Source organism: Sus scrofa, chromosome 6 (assembly GCF_000003025.6).
Source record: "Sus scrofa isolate TJ Tabasco breed Duroc chromosome 6, Sscrofa11.1, whole genome shotgun sequence".
Taxonomy (NCBI): Eukaryota; Metazoa; Chordata; class Mammalia; order Artiodactyla; family Suidae; genus Sus; species Sus scrofa.
Window position 1 is genome coordinate 129618653 of NC_010448.4, and position 20110 is coordinate 129638762.

General features: G+C 37.9%; 1 protein-coding gene across 1 annotated transcript in view; it reads right to left on the minus strand.

Moving 5' to 3' along the window:
* PRKACB (protein kinase cAMP-activated catalytic subunit beta) overlaps window positions 1-17555 on the minus strand; it is a 115811-nt gene extending 98256 nt beyond the window's left edge. The window contains exon 1 of the mRNA XM_021096363.1: window positions 16820-17555. Coding sequence (XP_020952022.1) covers window positions 16820-16865 — 46 coding nt within the window. The 5' untranslated portion in view covers window positions 16866-17555. The remainder of the gene's footprint in view (window positions 1-16819) is intronic.

Genomic DNA, 20110 nt, shown 5'->3' on the forward strand with positions numbered 1-20110 from the left:
GCTGGGAAAAAAGTACAGCCACAAACACAAGAGTGAAATTAGAATATTCATGGAGTTTCTGTTGTGGCACAGTGAAAATGAATCCAGCTAGTATCCATGAGGATGTGGGTTTGATCCCTGGCCTTGCTCAGTGGGTCAAGGATCTGGCATTGCTGTGAGCTATGGTGTAGGTTGCACACGAGGCTTGGTTCCTGAGTTGCTGTGGCTGTGGCATAGGCTGTCAGCCACAGTTCCGATTCAACTCCTAGAGTGTGAACTTCCATATGCTGCAGGTGCAGCCATAAAAAGGGAAAAAACAACAACAAAAAACTAACAACCCAATCAAAAAATGGGCAGAAGATCTAAAGAGACATTTCGCCAAAGACGACATACAGATGGCCAAAAGGCACATAAAAAGATGTTAAGCACTGTTATTTATTAGAGAAATGCAAGTCAAAACTACAATGGGGTATCACCTCACACAGTTCAGAATGACCATCATGAAAAAAATCTACAAATAATAAATGCTGGACAGGGTGTGTAGAAAAAGGAACCCTCCTATACTGTTAATGGAAAATTAGTACAACCACTATGGAGAACAGTATGGAGGTTCTTTAAAAAACTAAAAATACAGTAACCATACGATACTGCAATCCCACTCTTGGGTACATATCCAGAGAAAACCATAATCTGAAAAGATTCACGAACCCCAATATTCATGCAGCACTATTTACTATATCCAGGACATAGAAGCAACCTAAATGTCCCTCAACAGACGAATGGATAAAGATGTGTATAGCTGCAATATTACTCAACCATAAAAAAGAATAATGCCATCAGTGGCAACATGGATGGACCTAGAGATTATCATACCAAGTAAGCTAGACAGAGAAAGACAAATGTCATAGGATATAGCTTATATGTTCAATCTAACATATACATATATGTGGTACACACACACACACACAAACTTTTTTCCAAATCAGAAAGAGACTCACAGATATAGAAAGCAAACTTACGGTTAAAAAATAGGTAAGGGGAAAGGTGGGCAGTAAGAGGGATAAATTAGGAGGATGGGATTAACACATACACACTACAATATGTAAGTTAGCAACCTGGGTGGTAAACTGTTCTGTTCTTCCTGCTCCTCGGGTCTTCTTTGGGTTCACAGGATTATCGCTACTACTTTTCAGACTTTCTTTTACATTAAAACAATTTTTTTACAGCTTTATATTAGGTAATCAAAGAGAAATATGCTCTTTTATCTTGTTTTTTAAATTTGGTTCATTTTCTCTTCTTTATTTCCACCACCTAGAAATGTCACTATTTATATTTCAGAATATTTGTTTCAAGTTCATTTTTCTGTTTATATTCTTAAAAATTATATAACTGTGAATGTAGTGTCTATTTAGAAATCAGATTACTTACAATATTAAAGGCCCTCCTGATTTCTACCCTCATCCTAATTCCCCTGCTCTACTCCCTAGAAGCAACCTTTATTCTAAATTTGCTTGTGGCCTTAAATTTTCTTTTACACACACACACTTCTATATACACATATATATATATATATATATAATAATTTTTTAAATATACCTGAATGGTATCACGCTCTACATACCTTTTTGCAAGTTGCTTTTATTTCAATTGTACCATTTTTACTTAGCTGTTTCTCTGATGTGCCTTTAGGTTACTACAGTTTCCATTATTACAAAGAAATAATAATCCTCTCTCTCCCCCCTTCTCTCTTCCCTCTCTCTCTGTTTCCCATTTTATTCCTCCTAATAAAAAGCATGCTAGGCCTCCACTGGTAATTTTTTCCGGCTATCCTTCATGTAAGTGTTGGCCTACCATCTTAGGTTACAATGTTTATAAAGTCCCCCATTAATCATTTTAATAATTTTAATTTATATATCATAAATTAACCAGTTTTAAGTGTACAATTCAGGGGGGCTTTTAAATTGATAGAATTGTACAATTATCTCTAATTTCAGAATATCCTTCACTCCAAAAGGAACCTCATGACCATCTGCAGTCACTTTCCATTCCCACCACTAGCCCTGGGCAATCACTATTCTACTTTGTTTCTACAGATTCTGTCATTTTCATATAAATTAAGTCATATAATATGTGGTCTTTTGTGTCTCACTTCTTCCATATAATATGTGGTCTTTTAAATCTCACTTCTATTTATGGGCATAAAGTTTTTGAGGTTCATTTATGTTGTAGTGAGTATCAATACTTTGCTACTTTTTATTGCTGGTATTCCACTGCATGGATACACCACATTCTGTTTCACCAGTTGAGCTGTTTTTACTTTATGGCTAGAATAATGCTGCTAGTGAGGTCCCATTGTAGCTCCACGGGTTAAGAACCTGAAGTATCCATAAGGATTCATGTTCAATCCCTAGCCTGCTCAGTGGGTTAATGACCTTGCTTTGCTGCGAGCTGCAGTACAGGTCGTGGACATGGCTTGGATTTGCTGTGGCTGTGGCTATGGCTGGCAGCTGCAGCTCCAATTCAACCCCTAGCCTGGGAACTTCCATATGCCACAGGTGCAGCCCTAAAAAGAAAAGAAAAAAAAAAGAATAATGTTTCTAGAAACATTCATGTACAAGTTGCTGTGTGGACATATGTTTTTAATTCTCTTCGATAGATTTCCAGCAGTAAAAACTGCTGGGTATGGTAATTTGATGCTTAACATTTTTGAGAAACTGACAAATTAGTTCCAAAGTAGCTGTACCATTTTACATTTCCACCAGCAATGTATAAGGGTCCAATTTCTTCTTTCCCGCACCAATATTTCTTTTTAAATACATACTTATTTTTGCATATGTATAAGTGTTTCTATTCAGAAGAGACCTAAAAGGGGAATTTCTGGGCCACTGTTTATATCCATTTTCAGTTTTAATAGATATAATCAAATCATCTTAGGAGTGGCTATCCCAATTTATATCCAACATGCTTGTCATACATGATACTGTGTGATTTGTTCATTTCTGCTAATCTGGTGAATGAAAAAAGACATCTCATTTTAAAATCACATTTTACTGATTACTAGTGAGGTCAAGTATCTTTTCATATGTTAACTGATCATCTGAATTTCATCTTCAGTAATTTACCTATTCATGTATTTTACTGTTTTTCTTTCCATTCTGATTTTTCACCTTTTTGTTGACTTACAAAATGTTTTTTATTCTGGATAATATACATTAACAATAATTGCTGTTGATCTCTTAAGGATTTGGAGTACAGTCTTTCAGAGTTCCTCTATGCAAAAACCCTTCTCTGAACTATCAATGAGAGTCTTAGGCTCCTTCATTCCTAGACCTAAGAGCTTAACTATCCATCCTAAGCATATTTTCATTGTTTTCCTGGCAGCCCTATGAAATATGCATACAAATAAAACCTCTAGTAGCCCTTCCTGGGAGGACCAGTGAATTAGATTCCCCTTTAGGAATGTACTAGTCAGGTTGTTAGTTGTTAAAAAAACAAAAACAAACAACAACAAAAAAATGGATGTTAGTTATTTTAAGCAGAAAATTAATTCCTCATGTGGGTATATTATAGAATGGTTAGGAAGACTAGAAAACCAGGTAAAGCAGGAACCAAAGGAGGTAACCACAACTGAGAAGGAATGCACTTAAGACACTGTCTGCTATGAAATGGACACACTTCCAATGCTGATGGCAATGGATATTCTCAATTCTGCAAGACAATCTCCATTTGATCTTCTGTCTTTGAGTCAAGTTCACAAGATTCACTTGTGCAATATTAGTTTCTCGTTAAGACACTGCCTTCTCTATAGCAAGTAAACCCTGGCTTTTAAGTTGAAGTACACAGTTGTAATTATATCCAAGAACATAATTAATCCTCTCTACTACCAAGCAGAAATATTCTGATGGCTACCTTTTCAATCTTATATTAGAAATAAGTACAAAATACAATTTATAAGCACTAGTTCCCATATCATTCTATAGAGTAAGTTTTTTTTTACAGTAAATTTTAGATATATCAAAGTTATGGCTATAGTTAAAACAAGCATTTCTCAAAACTATTTCAGATTTATCCTCTGTCTATCAAGAAACTGTATTCATTTATTCATCAAGCATTTCCTGAGTCTCTACTATGTGTCAAGTATAGTACTATGTGCTAGATACCAATACTGAACAAAAACAGACATTATAATTCAGGGGGAAAGAATGAACTATGAAAAAAAGTGTCATGATTCTATGAAAATATGTAACAGGAGACCTTAATCTAGTGTGAGATGATCATAAAACACCTTCCTGAAAGACTGATAATTGAAATGAAATATGAAGAATGTGATAAAGGGTTAATTAGGCAAAAGGGAAAGAGATAAATAGTCTTCCAGAGAAGAAAGAATAAGGATAAAGCCTCTATGAAAGAAAAGCATCCAGGTGAATTTTGTAAATGAAAGCTTAAAAAAAGGCATACTTAACAATTTTTTAAATTATCAATAAATCAGTAATTATGTATGCATACTGTTTACATCCTTAATTAATTCCTTTTCTTCAAAGTTTATATAAAATCAAATAATGGAAAAAGAGATCAAGGTACAGTAAATCTTCCATAATCCATACTAATGGGAGATATTAATACAGACAATCTCAAATAGGAAACGGCAGACAAAATAATTTTGATTGCATTTTGACTTAAGCCCCCAATACATTTTTCCTATAGTGGATTGATTAGTTTTGCTAAAACTAATTAAGAATTGATTTATAATATCGTAATAAACATAACCTAGCAGTACAGAAAGAACTGTGTTGTGTCTGGGGCATGCTTCTGAATTCCTCAACTTTGGGTGTTAAAGACAGTAACAATGCCAGAGCAATCATAGTAAGAACAATGTTTTACTGTATCTTAAAACGCACTACAAGGACTGATGGGAAGGCAATCAAAATACTGGGATCAAAGCATAACAGGCCTTATGCGCCATGCTAAGAATAGACTCTACTCCATATGCAATGGAGCACAGTAAAAACGATTTTAAGCAGGGAGTAAACGGATCAGATTTGGGACACAGCTAAGAAAGCCAAAGGTAGGGAGATTGGTTAAGCAAATATTTTATTATGATTTTTTTCTTTTTATGGCCACACCTGTGCACATATGAGTTCCTGCGCCAAGGGTGGAAGTGGAGCTGCAGTTGAGACCTACCACACAACCACAGCAACACCAGGTCCAAGCAGCACCTGTGGCCTATGCTACAGCTTTGAGGCAACGCGGGATCCACAACCCACGAAACAAGGCGAAGGATCAAACCTCCAACCTCACAAAGATAATGTGGGGTCTTAATCTTCTAAGCTACAATGGGAACTCCTAAGCAAATACTTTAGATATCCTGGAAAGGGATGATAAAAGCTGAATTAAGACAGAAGCAGTGAAAGTGGAAATGAGAGGAAATCACTGATAAGACCCAGTCACCAGTGAGAGGTAGGAGGTAAGGAAAATGAAAGAATCTAGAATGACTTCCAGGTTTCTGGCTCATATGACTAGAAAAGATCCCATTTTCACCAAAATAGGGGATATAAATTTAGGGAAAAGATAATTTCCTCAACTTGACTTTTCAGGAAACACATCTGGTAAAAACTAAATATGCCTGAAGAACTGAAAAGAGTATGTGTCGGTCACAAGATAAGAAGTAACAGGAAGGGGCAGAGCTTGAAGAAACTGAGTGGATGACTCACTTTGGGAAACACTATAGACTAGAGAAACTAAAGAAAAAAGGTCATAAACAGGATTATTGGTAACACTTGCCAAAGCAGGAAGAAACAGAGATCAACTTTAGGATTTGAAGTATAAACAGAAAAAAAGTAGAAGCTGTGAAATCAGCCTATTAATTAGTAAGTTTGGTTTTGAAGAAGATTTGAGAAAAAGAGGATGATGTAGCATAGAGAAAGTTTACATTTTCATATTATTTTCCAAATGGTAAAAACTTGAATATACATGTGTATGAATACAGTACACATGTATGTACATATGTACACATATAGACATATACACACAAAGGGGGAGAGTGGAATGGAATAGCTGAAAACATGAGTAGGCATTTTAAAGCATGATACAAAAGACAAAAACTGTAAAACATACATTTGATTTCATAAAAACTTAAATTTTTATAAAATTTAAAGATAAAAAGGAAAAGTTCGTAACATATAGCCAGAAAAGGGTTAATAATGATAATAAAGACATTCACAAATATTTCAACTGAAATATAAGCACCTGAAGAGAACAGGTTATTTATTAAAAATATAAAAAATTACCAATAAACATAATGTTCAACTTTTGCTATAAATAAAATTAAATTTAAAATGAAGTGCTATTTCATGGTGAGTAACTAAAGTTACTATAGAAGTTACAATAACTTATTCTTACACTGTTTCAGTGAAACAAACACATTATTTGTACAATTATGTGCATGGGAAATATGTATCAAAGTCTTAAAAATAAATCTACAAGATTAGTCTCAACACTTTAAAAAAAAAAATAATGAAAACAACTTTAGTGCCCAACAATAGGAGCTGCCTTTTAAAAAAGATAGTTATCCATACAATGGAACACTAGTATTCACAAAAATGTTACTGTAATACCTATCAGAATGGCTAAAGCAAAACAAGAAAGGAAAAACCAAAAGTTGTTGAGAACGTGGAACAATGAGGACTTTCAAACAACACAGATAGCAGTGCAAACTCATATAATCACTTGAGAAAACTACTGACCATATCTATTAAAGCTGAATGCCTACGACTGGGTATATATTCAATAAAAATGCATACATATGTTCACCAGAATACATGTACCAGAATGTTTACGTATTGTAGCACCATTTATAATACCTCGCAAACTGAAACTTAACACATATCAACAACAGAGGTAAATTAAAATCTACTCAAACAATAGAAAACTATATAGCAAGGAGAATGGACAATTTTCAACTATACTCAACAACAGGGATGAATCAGACACAAGAGTACCTACTATGTGAATATAATTATAAAATAAGCAAAATTAATCAATGCTATTGGAATTAGAGATAATGGTTACTATCGAAGTGAAGAGTTAAAAAATTAGTTCTATATAAGTTATTATTTTGAAAAATTTAACACACTGAATGTAAAAAAAAAATCCCTATAGAATAACATCTGACTGCATGGAAAAATTCATGACATCAACATGAAAACAAAACAAACCAAAGTATATTTAATGTGGATGGCAGATTAGGATAATGGTTAAAGTGTAGGCTCTAAAGTCAAGATTACCTAGCATTGAATTCCAATTATGCGCTCTTGGGCAAATTACTTAACTGCTTCAGTTTCTTCACCTGCAAATGGGGCTAATAAAAGTACAAACCTCACTAGCTGTGAAGTGGATCAAATAAAATAAACTGGATTAAAGCACTTATAATAGTTTCCTGGCCCATAATTAGCACTATACTATTATTATAATTCCACTTTTGGTTAAAAGTCACCCATATATTTTGAAAAGGAAAATACTGAAGAAAAAATGCTAACTGGTTATTTCTGAATGGTGGGATTCTAGCTGAGATTTTTATTCTCTTTTTCTTATATATAAAGTAATGATGAGAAGAAATTTTCACCCTAATCATTATTATGAAAATTCATTTGTTGAGAGAAATGGTTTGATAAACTCATACTAGGTTTAAAAAAACAAAGCAGGTGTCAGTTCTTCAATGTTAGACTTGGTTTTCTGTGACAGAGAAGTTTCTCTGCATACTAAGGAGGTGGAAAGGAACTGGATGTTTCAGAAGAAAATCCAGAAGGGAGAAGTGACCAGGGCAAAATTCTGTTCTAGCAAAATGTCAAGAAAGAAGACATCTAATCACAAGTACAAGCAGAAGGACATTTGAGAAAAACTTTAATGTATCATGAGGACAAATTGTCTCCTTCTTGGTATATTATATAAATTATCCTGAATTCCCTTTAAGAAATTTTCAGTCAGTTTTAATTTGCATGTACAAAGTACACATTTACACATTTGTAAATGTATGAGGGATTTCTTTTATCAAACATTCAGAGGAGAAGATCCCAGTTGAGATTACCAAACATTCAGAGAAGATCTCACTTGAGATTTTTTTAAACCAGCTCTATCTCAGATTATACTGTTACTCTAGAATTAAGCCAAAGTAGTATTCTAACCATAACTTTCCAACTATTAGATGCAAGGGGAAAAAATTTGCATCATGTGTAAAATCTGTAGGTGCAGAGGTTTGGTAATAATGGAAAAGGGGTTCCAGAGAGTTCTGTGAAAAGAACGAGGACATATGCAGTTTAAAATGTAATTTAAGATGAACAGGCAGGCAACAGAGTTTTCCTGTATGTCAGTTCCTTCGTTTGTGTTTCATTTGTCTATGACTATGCAACAGACACCAAAACTCAGTGTTAAGACACCAGCCATATTTTGCTCACAATTCTTTGGTTCAAGTTTTTGGACAAGGTACAGTAGGAACTGCTCATCTTTATTCCACAAGGTCTGGGGTCTGAGCTAAGTGACTCAAAGAGCTGGAAGAGGGCTGCAACAGCCCAACTGAGGTCATCCACCTGGCATCTCACTTCTCACTGCTGGCTGAGTCACTCATTCATCTGCCTTCAGATGAAGGCTGGGCAGACTGACAGGTCTAAGAAAACTTCCCTCACTTGTCTAGTGTCTAGCTGCTACTCCATATAGCCTATTTCTATCTTCCTCTGTCTCTCTCTCTATTTCTCACTCTCCTCTCTTAGGCTTTTAACAGCATACTGGTCTCAAAATAGTCAGAACTCTTACATGGCAGCTGGCTCATACAATAGCAGAGGCTGTCAGTCCTCTCTAAGGCATAAGCCTGGAACTGACTTAGCATTACATCTACCATATTTTATTGGTCAAACAATCACAAGTCTAGCCCAGTTCCAAAGGGGTGAAGAAATCATATATGCCTCTAGATGGAAAGAGTGGTTATAAATTTGCAGCCATCAGTAAGTACTCCGTCACAGTATCCCCTGGCCACATATTATTCACACTTCTCCATTTTCAAAACATCCTCCCAAAGTCTCTTCCCATTACATCAGCTCAAAGTCCAGGATCTAGCCTAAATCAAGTATAGATGGAGATCCAAACTTTCAAACACGTTGGGTTCTAACAGCTGAAATATATTAAGTGTAGGCTACAGTGGCTGCATCATTATTGCTATAATACGGCAAGAAGAGAAAAAAAGAACACTTCTCCTTTAAAAAAAAAAAAAATCCTGGCCTCAGGTTTTACGCAACACACATTTTAATTACCTTCTGGCCATGAAAAGCAACTGAAATGACCACAGGTACTATAAATCACCGGCCAATTTACTCTATTAGGTGAGAGATGAAAAAGCGAAGGGAATGCAGTCAAAAAGCAAAATAGAAAGATGAAGAAAAATGGGCCCACATTTTAAAAACAAATGAGAAGACAGGTTGAATATAAAAGAGAATTATATACAACAGCATAAATTTCCTAGAAAAGCAAGAAGGGATGGATCCAAAGTAACGATAGAGGGATTGGCCTGGAAGAGAAAGATGTGCAACATGGTAGTTTTTAAAAATATGTCAAAAATTCTTTGGGAGTTCCCTTCGTGGCTCAGTGGTTAACGAATCCGACTAGGAAGCATGAGGTTGCGGGTTCGATCCCTGGCCTTGCTCAGTGGGTTAAGGATCCAGCATTGCCGTGAGCTGTGGTGTAGGTCGCAGACGCGGCTCGGATCCCTCGGATCCCGCGTTGCTGTGGCTCTGGTGTAGGCTGGCGGCTACAACTCCGATTAGACCCCTAGCCTGGGAACCTCCATATGCCACAGGAGCGGCCCTAGAAAAGGCAAAAAGAGACAAACAAACAAACAAAAAAATTCTTTGAACTCCTTCCATCAAAAGTGGAATCTAATATACCTCTTCTATTATGGACTCATCTAAATGACTCACTTCTAATGAACATAATGCAGAAGTAACACTACTTGACCTCTGAAATTGGGTCATAAAAGGGGAAACAGCTTCCACCTGGCTCTTTCCTGCTCCCTCGGAACTCAACCACCATGTTATGAGAAAGCCCAAGCTACATGTAAAGGCCACATGTAGGTAATTCAGCTAAAAAAATCCCAGCTAAGGTTCTAACCTCCAATAGCCCGAACAACAAGGAGACCTGAGAATGAGCAAGTCTTTTTTTGGTGAGGGTGGAGGGTGAATGAGCAAGTCTTCAGGGGATTCTAGGCCCCAGCCTTTGAGCTGAGCTAGATGCTGTGAAAAAGAGCAGATATAAAATGTCCATTGTTTTAAGCCACTAAATGTAGGAGAGAGATTTCAGATAACAATAGATAAATGGAATAGATAACGCCTCCATTATAACAGACTAACAAAACAGATTCAGTTAAAATACAGGAGATTTGGATGATATAAAGAAGTTAAAGGGGTTCTTGTCGTATCTTATTTTCTTTGTGAAATACAAAGAAATATCACTGTTGAGAATGAGAAGATCAAGGAGATTTCAGAAGTGTAGAGAAGAGAATGAAATGGAAATCGTGGTGACTGGGAAAGTTAACCAGAGAAATACGGTACAACTGTTAAGTTATATTGACAGCCCATTTGAGGTTGAATTTAAGTGCGCCTTCCATGTGGCTTTCTCCAGAAGTGCTTAGCTCTTGGCTGAAAGCACTAAGAAAGCAGACAGTTGAGTCTGTCAGTTAGATTTTTGTCAGAAAGATATGAAGATAAACGTGCAAAGGATTGGGGGGGTGCTATGTAATCTAAACTGGTTAAGAATGAAAATGAAGTGAGTGCTAATGGATGAATGGATAAAAGGTTCTGATAAAGAATGATCATGACGGGAAAATTTTAAAAACATAACAAGGAAAGGACATTGAATTGGAGAATGACATGCCTACATCAGGGATTCTTGAGCATTAATGACAATAGCAAGCTTCTTGGTGAGGCCAGCTATCTGAAATGAAGTGAAGGGGATAAGAAAAAACATGATCAAGGAATTGAAATGCAATGGTAATGGGAGGTGGGGGATCATCCACAGAGAATTTAAGGTTACCCAGGATGAATACAGGGCTAGAGTATAGAGAAAGACTTTGAGCCAGGTACCAAAGGTTTTGATGACTGAAGGTAATTGAGCAAGAGATTGGTAAATGACAGCAACAAGGATGGTGGTACAGCTAAATGGTGTAGGCCTTGTCTTGGTCTGGGCTGCTATAGCAATATACCATAGATTGGGTGGGTATGAACAAAAGAAATATATTTTTCACAACTCTGAAGTGTGGAAATTCAAGGACTGGTGCCAGCAGATTTGGTGTCTGGTAACAGCCAACTTCCTCAATGATAGCCATCTTTTCACTATTAACTTCATATAGGGGAAGGGGCAAGGGAACTCAGCTCAACCTTTTTTTAATCCCATTCATGAGGCTCTGCCCTCATGACCTAATCACCTCCCAAAGAGCCCACCTTCTAGTATTATCAACTTGGGAGTTAGGATTTCAACACGTGAATTTGGGGGAGACCCAAACATTCTGGCCTCGAATAAGCAGGATTTTTTTCCAAGAGGTTGGGAACATAACAGTTTTTCCTAATCTAATGTCTTCCTAACTGAAGTCTGAGACCAATTTCTCCTACCAATTAAAAGTGATGTGATTTTGACATAAAATGTCGAATAAAGTACTATGTGCTAAGAAGAAAGGGGAAGAAGTATCCTCTTGTAAAGTAAATTAACTACTAGGCCCAAATAGCCAATGTATTACAGAGAAAGTACCCAATAACTGGGGAGGGAGGAAAGGGGATAAAAACACTTCCAAAAGAGTCTTTAAATTTTTTATCCATTTAATTATCCACAATTTTAGCTTCCACTATGAGCTAGGAACTGTGCCAAATTTTAGGGATTAAAACACTGTACATGGTAGATACTGCCTCTGCTCTTATAGGTCACAACGTGTAGCAGGAGAAACAGCTGAGAAATCAATGTTAGTGTAGGTGCTACAGTTACAGATGTAAATATCCCCAAAACAGACTCAAAAATCAGTGTCTATTTCAGTCAGTTACAGTCTATTTCCCAAGATGATCTCAGAAATTCCATACTTATTCCTATATAAAGTCCTATGTTGTGTTTTCATCCTAGTATCATCTCAGGCACCTATATATCACTGCACATGTTATCATAAATATCTGTATATATTTTTCTCCCAGCTTAAGAACAGGAACTAAATCTTACTTTTATTCTCATATTTGCCTTTATGGACTACCACAATACTTGGTACAAGGCAGGCACTTATTTAGTATTGACTGAGAATAACTAAAGGATTGAATGACAAATGACTTTTCTGTCTCTATCATTCTACAGTTGAACTACAGTTTATTTAGTAACCTCCAAACTACAGCCGAGGAGTTCCCACTGTGGCTGTGCCAGTTAAGAACACAACACAGTATCCATGAGGATGCAGATTCAATCCCTGGCCTTGCTCAGTGAGTTAAGGATCCAGTGTTGCCACAAGCAGCGGCAAAGGTCACAGATGCGGCTCAGATTCGGTGCAGCCATGGCTGTAGTGTAGGCTGGCAGCTGCAGCTCAGATTTGACCCCTAGCCCGGGAACTTCCATGTGCCACAGGTGAGGCGGTAAAAAGAAAAAAACAAACTACAGCCTACAGAGGGATTCATATTCTTTCCTAATTTAACCTTTCGTGGCTTCTCTACAACTAGGGAGCTGAGCTAGGATTGGAGGAGCTACATCAGCAGCAGAACTGGCTCTTACAAAAGAAGCTAAGTAATATCTGTATAAATACATTCTCTCAAATTTGTGGCTCACAAACCACAATGGTCTGCTCATGATATATGGTCTTCTACTTGAATAAATGGTATAGAAACTGAATACTCATTTTATTAAGTAGGACCTTAAAATAATGAGATCTCAAGACAGTATCTTTAATTTTTTTTAACTTTTTATATAATGATTATTTTTTTCATTACATCTAATTTAGTGTTCTGTCAGTTTTCTACTGCACAGCATGCTGACCCCGCCACAATACAAGTATACATTCTATTTTCTCACATTATCATGCTCCATCATAAGTGACTAGACATAGTTCCCAGTGCTACACAGCAGAACGTCATTGCTTATCCACTCCAAAGGCAATAGTCTGCATCTATCAACCCCAAGCTCCCAATCCATCCCCCTCCCTCCCCCTCCCCCTTGGCAACCACAAATCTAATCTCTAAGTCCATGATATTCTTTTCTGTGGAAAGGTTCATTTGTGCCACATATTAGATTCCAGATATAAGTGATATTATTTGGTATTTGTCTTTCTCTTTCTGACTTACTTCAGTGTCTTTAATTTTTTAAGTCAAAGTCCAGATAGAGAATACAGAATTGACAAGGACTTAAAAGCTTTAGATACAACAATTTTACTAGAAAACAAAAGTTTCAGAAGTTACTGAAAAGTTAACATTACATGAATCATAGGCAACAGGGAATACAACCTTAAACCATGGCCAAAAAGCTGGGACTTTATACCTTGTAAAAGTAAGTCAGCTAAAGATACGGCATTTACACTGGACTCCGTAAGGCAGCCCTAAGGTCAAATGTGCTAGTACATCATCCATTATTGTGAACTGTCAATTAGTTCATTTCTCTCTTTAAAAGGGTCAAAAATTTGATTCAGAAAATTACCACGCAGATACAAAACATTACTGAGTCTGATTTACATTATAACGGACCAAAGTGAAAAACCAAATTGTTACTATATGAAACATTCTACCATATACTTTCTACAAAATTCTTGTGACTGTGCTTTTACTTATCTACCTCGTTGACTATGAGCTACATGAAGGCAACTCTTCATCTCCCATCCCTTAGAAATAAAAAATAAATGAATGGATGAATTATAACATATTAAAATATAAAAATTTAAGCTATACCTCTATATCTATTTAAGCAATTTAAGCTATACCTCCCTACCAGGGGAAACAATTATTTGCACTATGGTAATGAGCCTCAATATTAGTAAGAATAAGGCCTATTTGTTAATACCGATAACTCTTTTTGAAACTATAAGGGTCTGAAAGGTTAAAAAAAAATCTATAAAAAGAGTAAAAAAAAATTTTTTTTTTTGTCTTTTGAGGGCTGCATCCATGGCATATGGAGGTTCCCAGGCTAGGGATAGAATTGGAGCTGTAGCTTCCCGCCTGCGCCACAGCCATGCAAGATCCAAGCCACATCTGCAACCTACCCCACAGCTCACAGCAACGCTGGATCCTTAACCCACTGAGCGAGGCTAGGGATCGAACCTGCATCCTCATGGATACTAGTCGGGTTCATTAACCACTGAGCCATGACGGAACTCCCTCTAGCAATTTTTAAGTTGCTAAAATACCAGCTGAAGTTACAAGCACAGATATTTTTACATTTAAACATAAATAATCAAATATATTAACTTCTCTAAGCCGAGTTTATGAAGGCTTCACTGTACTTCCTTTTATTTGCTCTATAACCAGTTTTTATAAATTTTGAGGAATAGCCCATAAGTTCTAGTGTTTTAAATCTGGAGTGAACAATCCCAGATTTTTTAAATCTGGAGGGAATAATCCCAGATTTTTTCTCTCTATACCACCTGGTGTATCCACAATTTATAGACACTTTGAAAATATATGTATTAATTGATTATTTAGTGATGCAGAATGGAGTCAGGGTACCTTACTCTGATATCACTATCTATCTGATCTCAACTCCAGCTTCTTCAGAGGTCAGGTTCTTTGGCTTTGACACAGAATGATTACACGGGCTGATCTCTAAGTTCACTTACATTTCTAAAAGTTTATGCTCTTATTTATCAGCTAAAGTTTAAATAACTACATTCGAATTATGAATATATTTTCAAGAGCAATTTTTAAAAAATATACAGAACAGTTAGGCATATAATGGTAAAAGTTGTTCTTTCATTAAGCTTTTAAATACATCAATAAAATTTCTTTGTTCTCCACAGAAGAGCAGCAACACTCACCTGATAACATTGCTCCAAATGAAACTACAAACTGATCAACATGTGACATTTTAATGATTGCCCCAATGAGACATCACTTGCTATTTTTTAATCTCTCCCTAACATTTATTCAACTACTATAATGACCTTCAGTTTCCATAAATAAACTAACATAAACAGCTGGCTGGCTAACATACTTAAGAACTAGGAAAGTTTAGGAAAGAATTTATTCACAGGAATAATTTCAATACATTTAGATAAATATTTTAAAGTTTCCATTGTGTTTTCTGTAAATATTCCAAGATTATCCCATAGCTATGAGCTTCAAATTAAAACTGTCTAGGGAAGAATTAGTTTGGTAACCTAATAATGGAAATATATAGGTCACAGAAGAGTCTCCTATCATTGTTGAAAAATAAGCACTACACAGGCAAGCACTTGTAAATGAAAATCATTGATATAATTCAATAATCAACATACTCTAATATAATCGGCACATGTTTTATCTCTAAGTTAATAAAGCTTTAAGTTAAAAGGGAAAATTATAAAAGGCAAAAATAATTCTTTACACTTTCTACCTTTTTAATACTTTCTAGTACAGTTAGTTACTACATTTGTGCAATTAAAAAATAAAGACTACTAAGTTCTACCTCTTCATTGGCTTTTGAAAAGGTCCATATCACATATTAAAGACATCAAACTTTTTTGGAGGTCCTGAAAATTAACACCAAATCCTTATTGGTGAAACAAAACCATATAATCCGATCTATCTATTCACATTAAACAAAATGAATGACTAAATTTTTCGAAATCGATTCTGCTTTATTGATACTGAAAAAATTTCGCAATTAACCTAGAACATGTTACAAACATAGAAACATTAAAAGACAGTATTTACACAAACTGGAATAAGTCATCCGACATTATTCTCTCAAGTGCTAAGATGTCATTTACTCCTGGGGATATAACAAATACTATTTGTTTTCTGGTCATTCTGAATTATAAAATCTGAGCTGAACTTGGCAAAGGCAAAAAACCATGCTGATTGACTGAAAGACAAATAAAACCATATTGCCATACAGAAATTCATGATTTTTTACTGTTTGTTGTAAAGAGTAGAGCGCCTGCACTTTCAGCTCTCAGAAGAAATCTACTGGAAGTACTTCAAAGCAGTGACCTTTAAGTTTTACAGACACTGTAGCAGATTCCTGAATGTCTCAAGAAAAGGCAAACCTGCCTTGCTTTTCTTCTCTAACGGATAAAGTTGCTGTTTACTCTTACGATATTTTCCACTCTTAATCCGAAAAGATGGAGGATCTCTAAAACATAGTTACCCGCTCAGGATTAACCTCACCTGCGGAGGGCCAGATTTAGCAGCCCTTCACCTGGTGATAAGGTTGGGGTGGACTCGAGTGATGGAGGGAAAAGAGACAACTCTGTTCACAACACTACCTGTGGCTCCCGAGAGAGGGTCGGGGGGCGAGGAAGAGAGGGTTGGGGTGGTCCAAGAGACTTCTTTAGCCGGACCAAATTTGGGGAAGTGTCTAAGGAAGTGAGTCCCCCTCGCCCCAGTAAAAAAAGCAATCGCGGGGACCGCTCTCCTCCCTCGCCCTCTCCATCCGGCCCTCGGCGCTCAGCCCTCCAGCCGGAGCTGGGGGAGGAGGCGGAGGAGGAAGGCGGCTGGTCCCCAGGGCCCCCTCGAACGGCTGCCCGCGGCTGCTGCGAGGCCTGGACCGTGCCCGCGGCCTGCGGGTTCCCACCCTGGGGGACGCTCGGTACCCCGCGTCCGCCCGCCCGCCCGCCCGCCTAGCCGGCCCCTAGACCCGGCTCTTGACTCACCGCTCTCCACCTCGCCGCCTTTCTTGGCAGTAGCCGCGTTCCCCATGACCGGGGCGATGGAAGGAAGGGGTCGGGGAGGGGAGGGGGCACTGAAGCCGTCCCCGCCGCTCCGCAGGCTGAGCCAACTCCCGCTTCGGCACCAGTTAGACCGGTCAGTGCTTCTGGCGCACGGAGTGCGGGCGGGAAGACTGGGCCGGTTCTGAGGCCAGGGCTGCAGGGTACTCCTTTGCCCCGGAGCTGGCAGCAGCGGCGGCGGCGACCGGCAGACACTCCCCCTTCCCCCTCCCCGCCCTCCCAGCGCGCCCCCGGGCAGCCGCGCGCCCCCGGGCTCTAGACCCTGTCCCCCTCGGCGGGCGGGCGCGCGCGCCGGAAGTGACGTGCGCCCCGGGCGCGAGCGGAGGGTTGGGGTAACCCCTGCCAGTACCTCCACGGCCCACCCAGCTGGGAAGTGCAGGTCCGCGCTTTCTTTAGGGAGCTGATCCCCAGGATAAGGGAGGCAGCACGAGACCGTTAGCTTGGAGGAACCAGTCGTCTCTCTGCATTGGCGTCCCCCATGCCCTGGAGCTGGGCTGCTGGAAGCAGTGCCGGGGTTCTGGTTGCATTCTTGTGGCAGGCTTCGCAGTGCCTCCTCGCTCAGAGGATGCCTTGTAGCCACCAACCTGCAGGCCGGAGAGGACTGCGCTGTCGGGTAGGAGGTCGTTCCGGGGGACCCGGGCCGTTCTCGCCACTGGGCCTCGTGGACTGGTCAGTATCAGCCACAGGAATAACCTCGTCCCTTGTCCCGACCGTGGTTCCGAGCTTCTTTGCGTAGCAGATCCAGGTATTCGCCGAGCCCCCCACGTTTTCCTGCCTCTTGGGCACCAGTCACAAACCCTTCAGTGTTTCCAGTCCAATTTTCATTCCCTGTGGTTTTGCGTGATCGCCTCAGGTTTTGTCAGATATCCCAGGCGGAGAGAAAGGAAAGTATCACTGTTTCTGCAGAATGTTTATTGATGTGTGTCATTGTATTTAGCAGCTCTCTGTGTGTGTCAAAATAAATACATTCCCCATTTGCTAGTTGCATTTTTATTAGTATTCGTCTTGGAGCGCTTGAATTTGTGAATAGCTTTACTTTATGTGGCACTCTAGTATTTTTGTTGTTGTTGTTGCATGATCCTTTGAACTTTGCTCTGAGCATTTATTCCAAATTTAGTGTAGAAAGATTGTAATTCCCCAAAGGGCATAGACAACCTAAATTTATTTTGTGTCCCCAAGTCACCAAGCCCAGTACTTCTTTAATGGATACTTGTTGACTTGAAAGTAAGCAGAGCAAATCTCTCAGAATTCTTTTTTAAGTATGTTCTATTACTGAAAAAAAAAAAAAGGAGTGGAAACTGAGGTTACCCAGTAAGTTCTTCCTGCTATTTCTTATTACCAATTCCGTTAAATTAATTTAACAGAGGTTTATATCATATATACTGTATTACAAATAGGACCATGCAAATAGCAAGTCATGAGTTCTTTAAGAACCCTATGAGATATGTAGTTTTATTATCATTATTTCACTTATGAACAAACTGAGACACAGAGAAGTTAAGCAATTTACCCTGAATTACACATCTATCATCTGGTGGAAGCACAATTTAGGGTACCAAAATCTGACTTTTTGTCCATAATGTTATGTAGATGTTCCTTTCTCTCCATTTAAAATCCATTGACTTAAAAAGATGCATGCATAGTGAGTTTATTTCCAAGGGAAATTCATTATATTATTTTCTGGGTTTCCATTAATGCAAGTAGTATAAAAATTACAGAGAAGGAAGGATTTGAGCTAGAGGTGTTTGTGTCCCTGTGCAACAATGTTGCAGCAATGGCATATCATTCCAGTCAGATCTAGTTTTCTGTTGTAGATGTGGTATTTTGCCCTGCTTCTCTGTATAAAGTTCAATAAATAGCATTAAGCCATATACCAAGTTAAAAACAACTTTCTAATATACTTTATTCTGGAGAGACTTTCTAGAATCCTGGAATACTCATACTATCCTCACTGGGGTGAGTTTTAAAATGTATGCCTATTTAGAGACCAACTTTAATGATAAAAGGGTAGTTATATGTATAACAACTACTGTCCCTGTCCTTACAATAATTTTGAATTCTAGGCTTCTGTTTAGTAAATCATTACTTTGCAGAAGAGACAGTTGAGAGTGATTATACAGTTAGGATACAGCTACATCCTGGAAAATTAATAAAGAAACAATTCAACTTTACACATTTATTCCTTTCTCTTAAAACTAACTTTTATCATCCATTTGTTAAAAAATTTAATTAATTGTTAATAAATAAAAAAATTACCAAAAACTGCAAATATCTTATTGTTCTTTTTTCCATATATTATTTGGGTTTTTTTTTTTTTTTTTTTTTGTCTTTTTGTTGTTGTTGTTGTTGCTATTTCTTGGGCCGCTCCCGTGGCATATGGAGGTTCCCAGGCTAGGGGTTGAATCGGAGCTGTAGCCACCGGCCTACGCCAGAGCCACAGCAACGCAGGATCCGAGCCATGTCTGCAACCTACACCGCAGCTCACAGCAACATCAGATCTTTAACCCACTGAGCAAAGCCAAGGATGGAACCCGCATCCTCATGAACATTATGTCAGTTTCTTAACCCACCTCACATGCCATTTTTTATCGGAGTCCCACAATAAACCTATATAAGCAAGACAGATTATATTAACCACACTTTACAAATGAGGTAAAAAGTTCAAAAAAGTGAAGTAATTAGGCTAACATCACTCATGGATGTTAAAGTGTTAGATTATATACCATTACTGTGTGAAACAAATGCAGTCTCAATCTCATTAAGATTAGGGTTTAGTTTTGTTTGTTTTGGCTGTACCTACAGTATGCAAAAGTTCTCAGGCCAGGGACTGAACCCATACTACAGCAGTGACCCGGGTCACAGCAATGACAATACCAGATTTTTAACCCATTGAACCACCAGGAAACTCCAAGATTAGGTTTTATTATCCGGGGAAAGGATCTGAAAAAGAATAGATATATGCATAACTGATTCACTTTGCTATATATATGGAACCAACACAACATTGTAAATCAGCTGTACTCTAATAAAATAAAAATTTTTTAAAAGATTAGCTTTATTGTCTACATTTTGTAGATAAGAAAACTAAGGTTTGGGAACAAAGAGCTTTGGCCCTGTTCTTCCTAGAGTCACTTTTTCAGAAAGGAATGAGCAAGTGGGGGAAAATTAGTAAGTTGTTATTCCTATTTATTTTGTAGTTTTCAATTATATTATCAA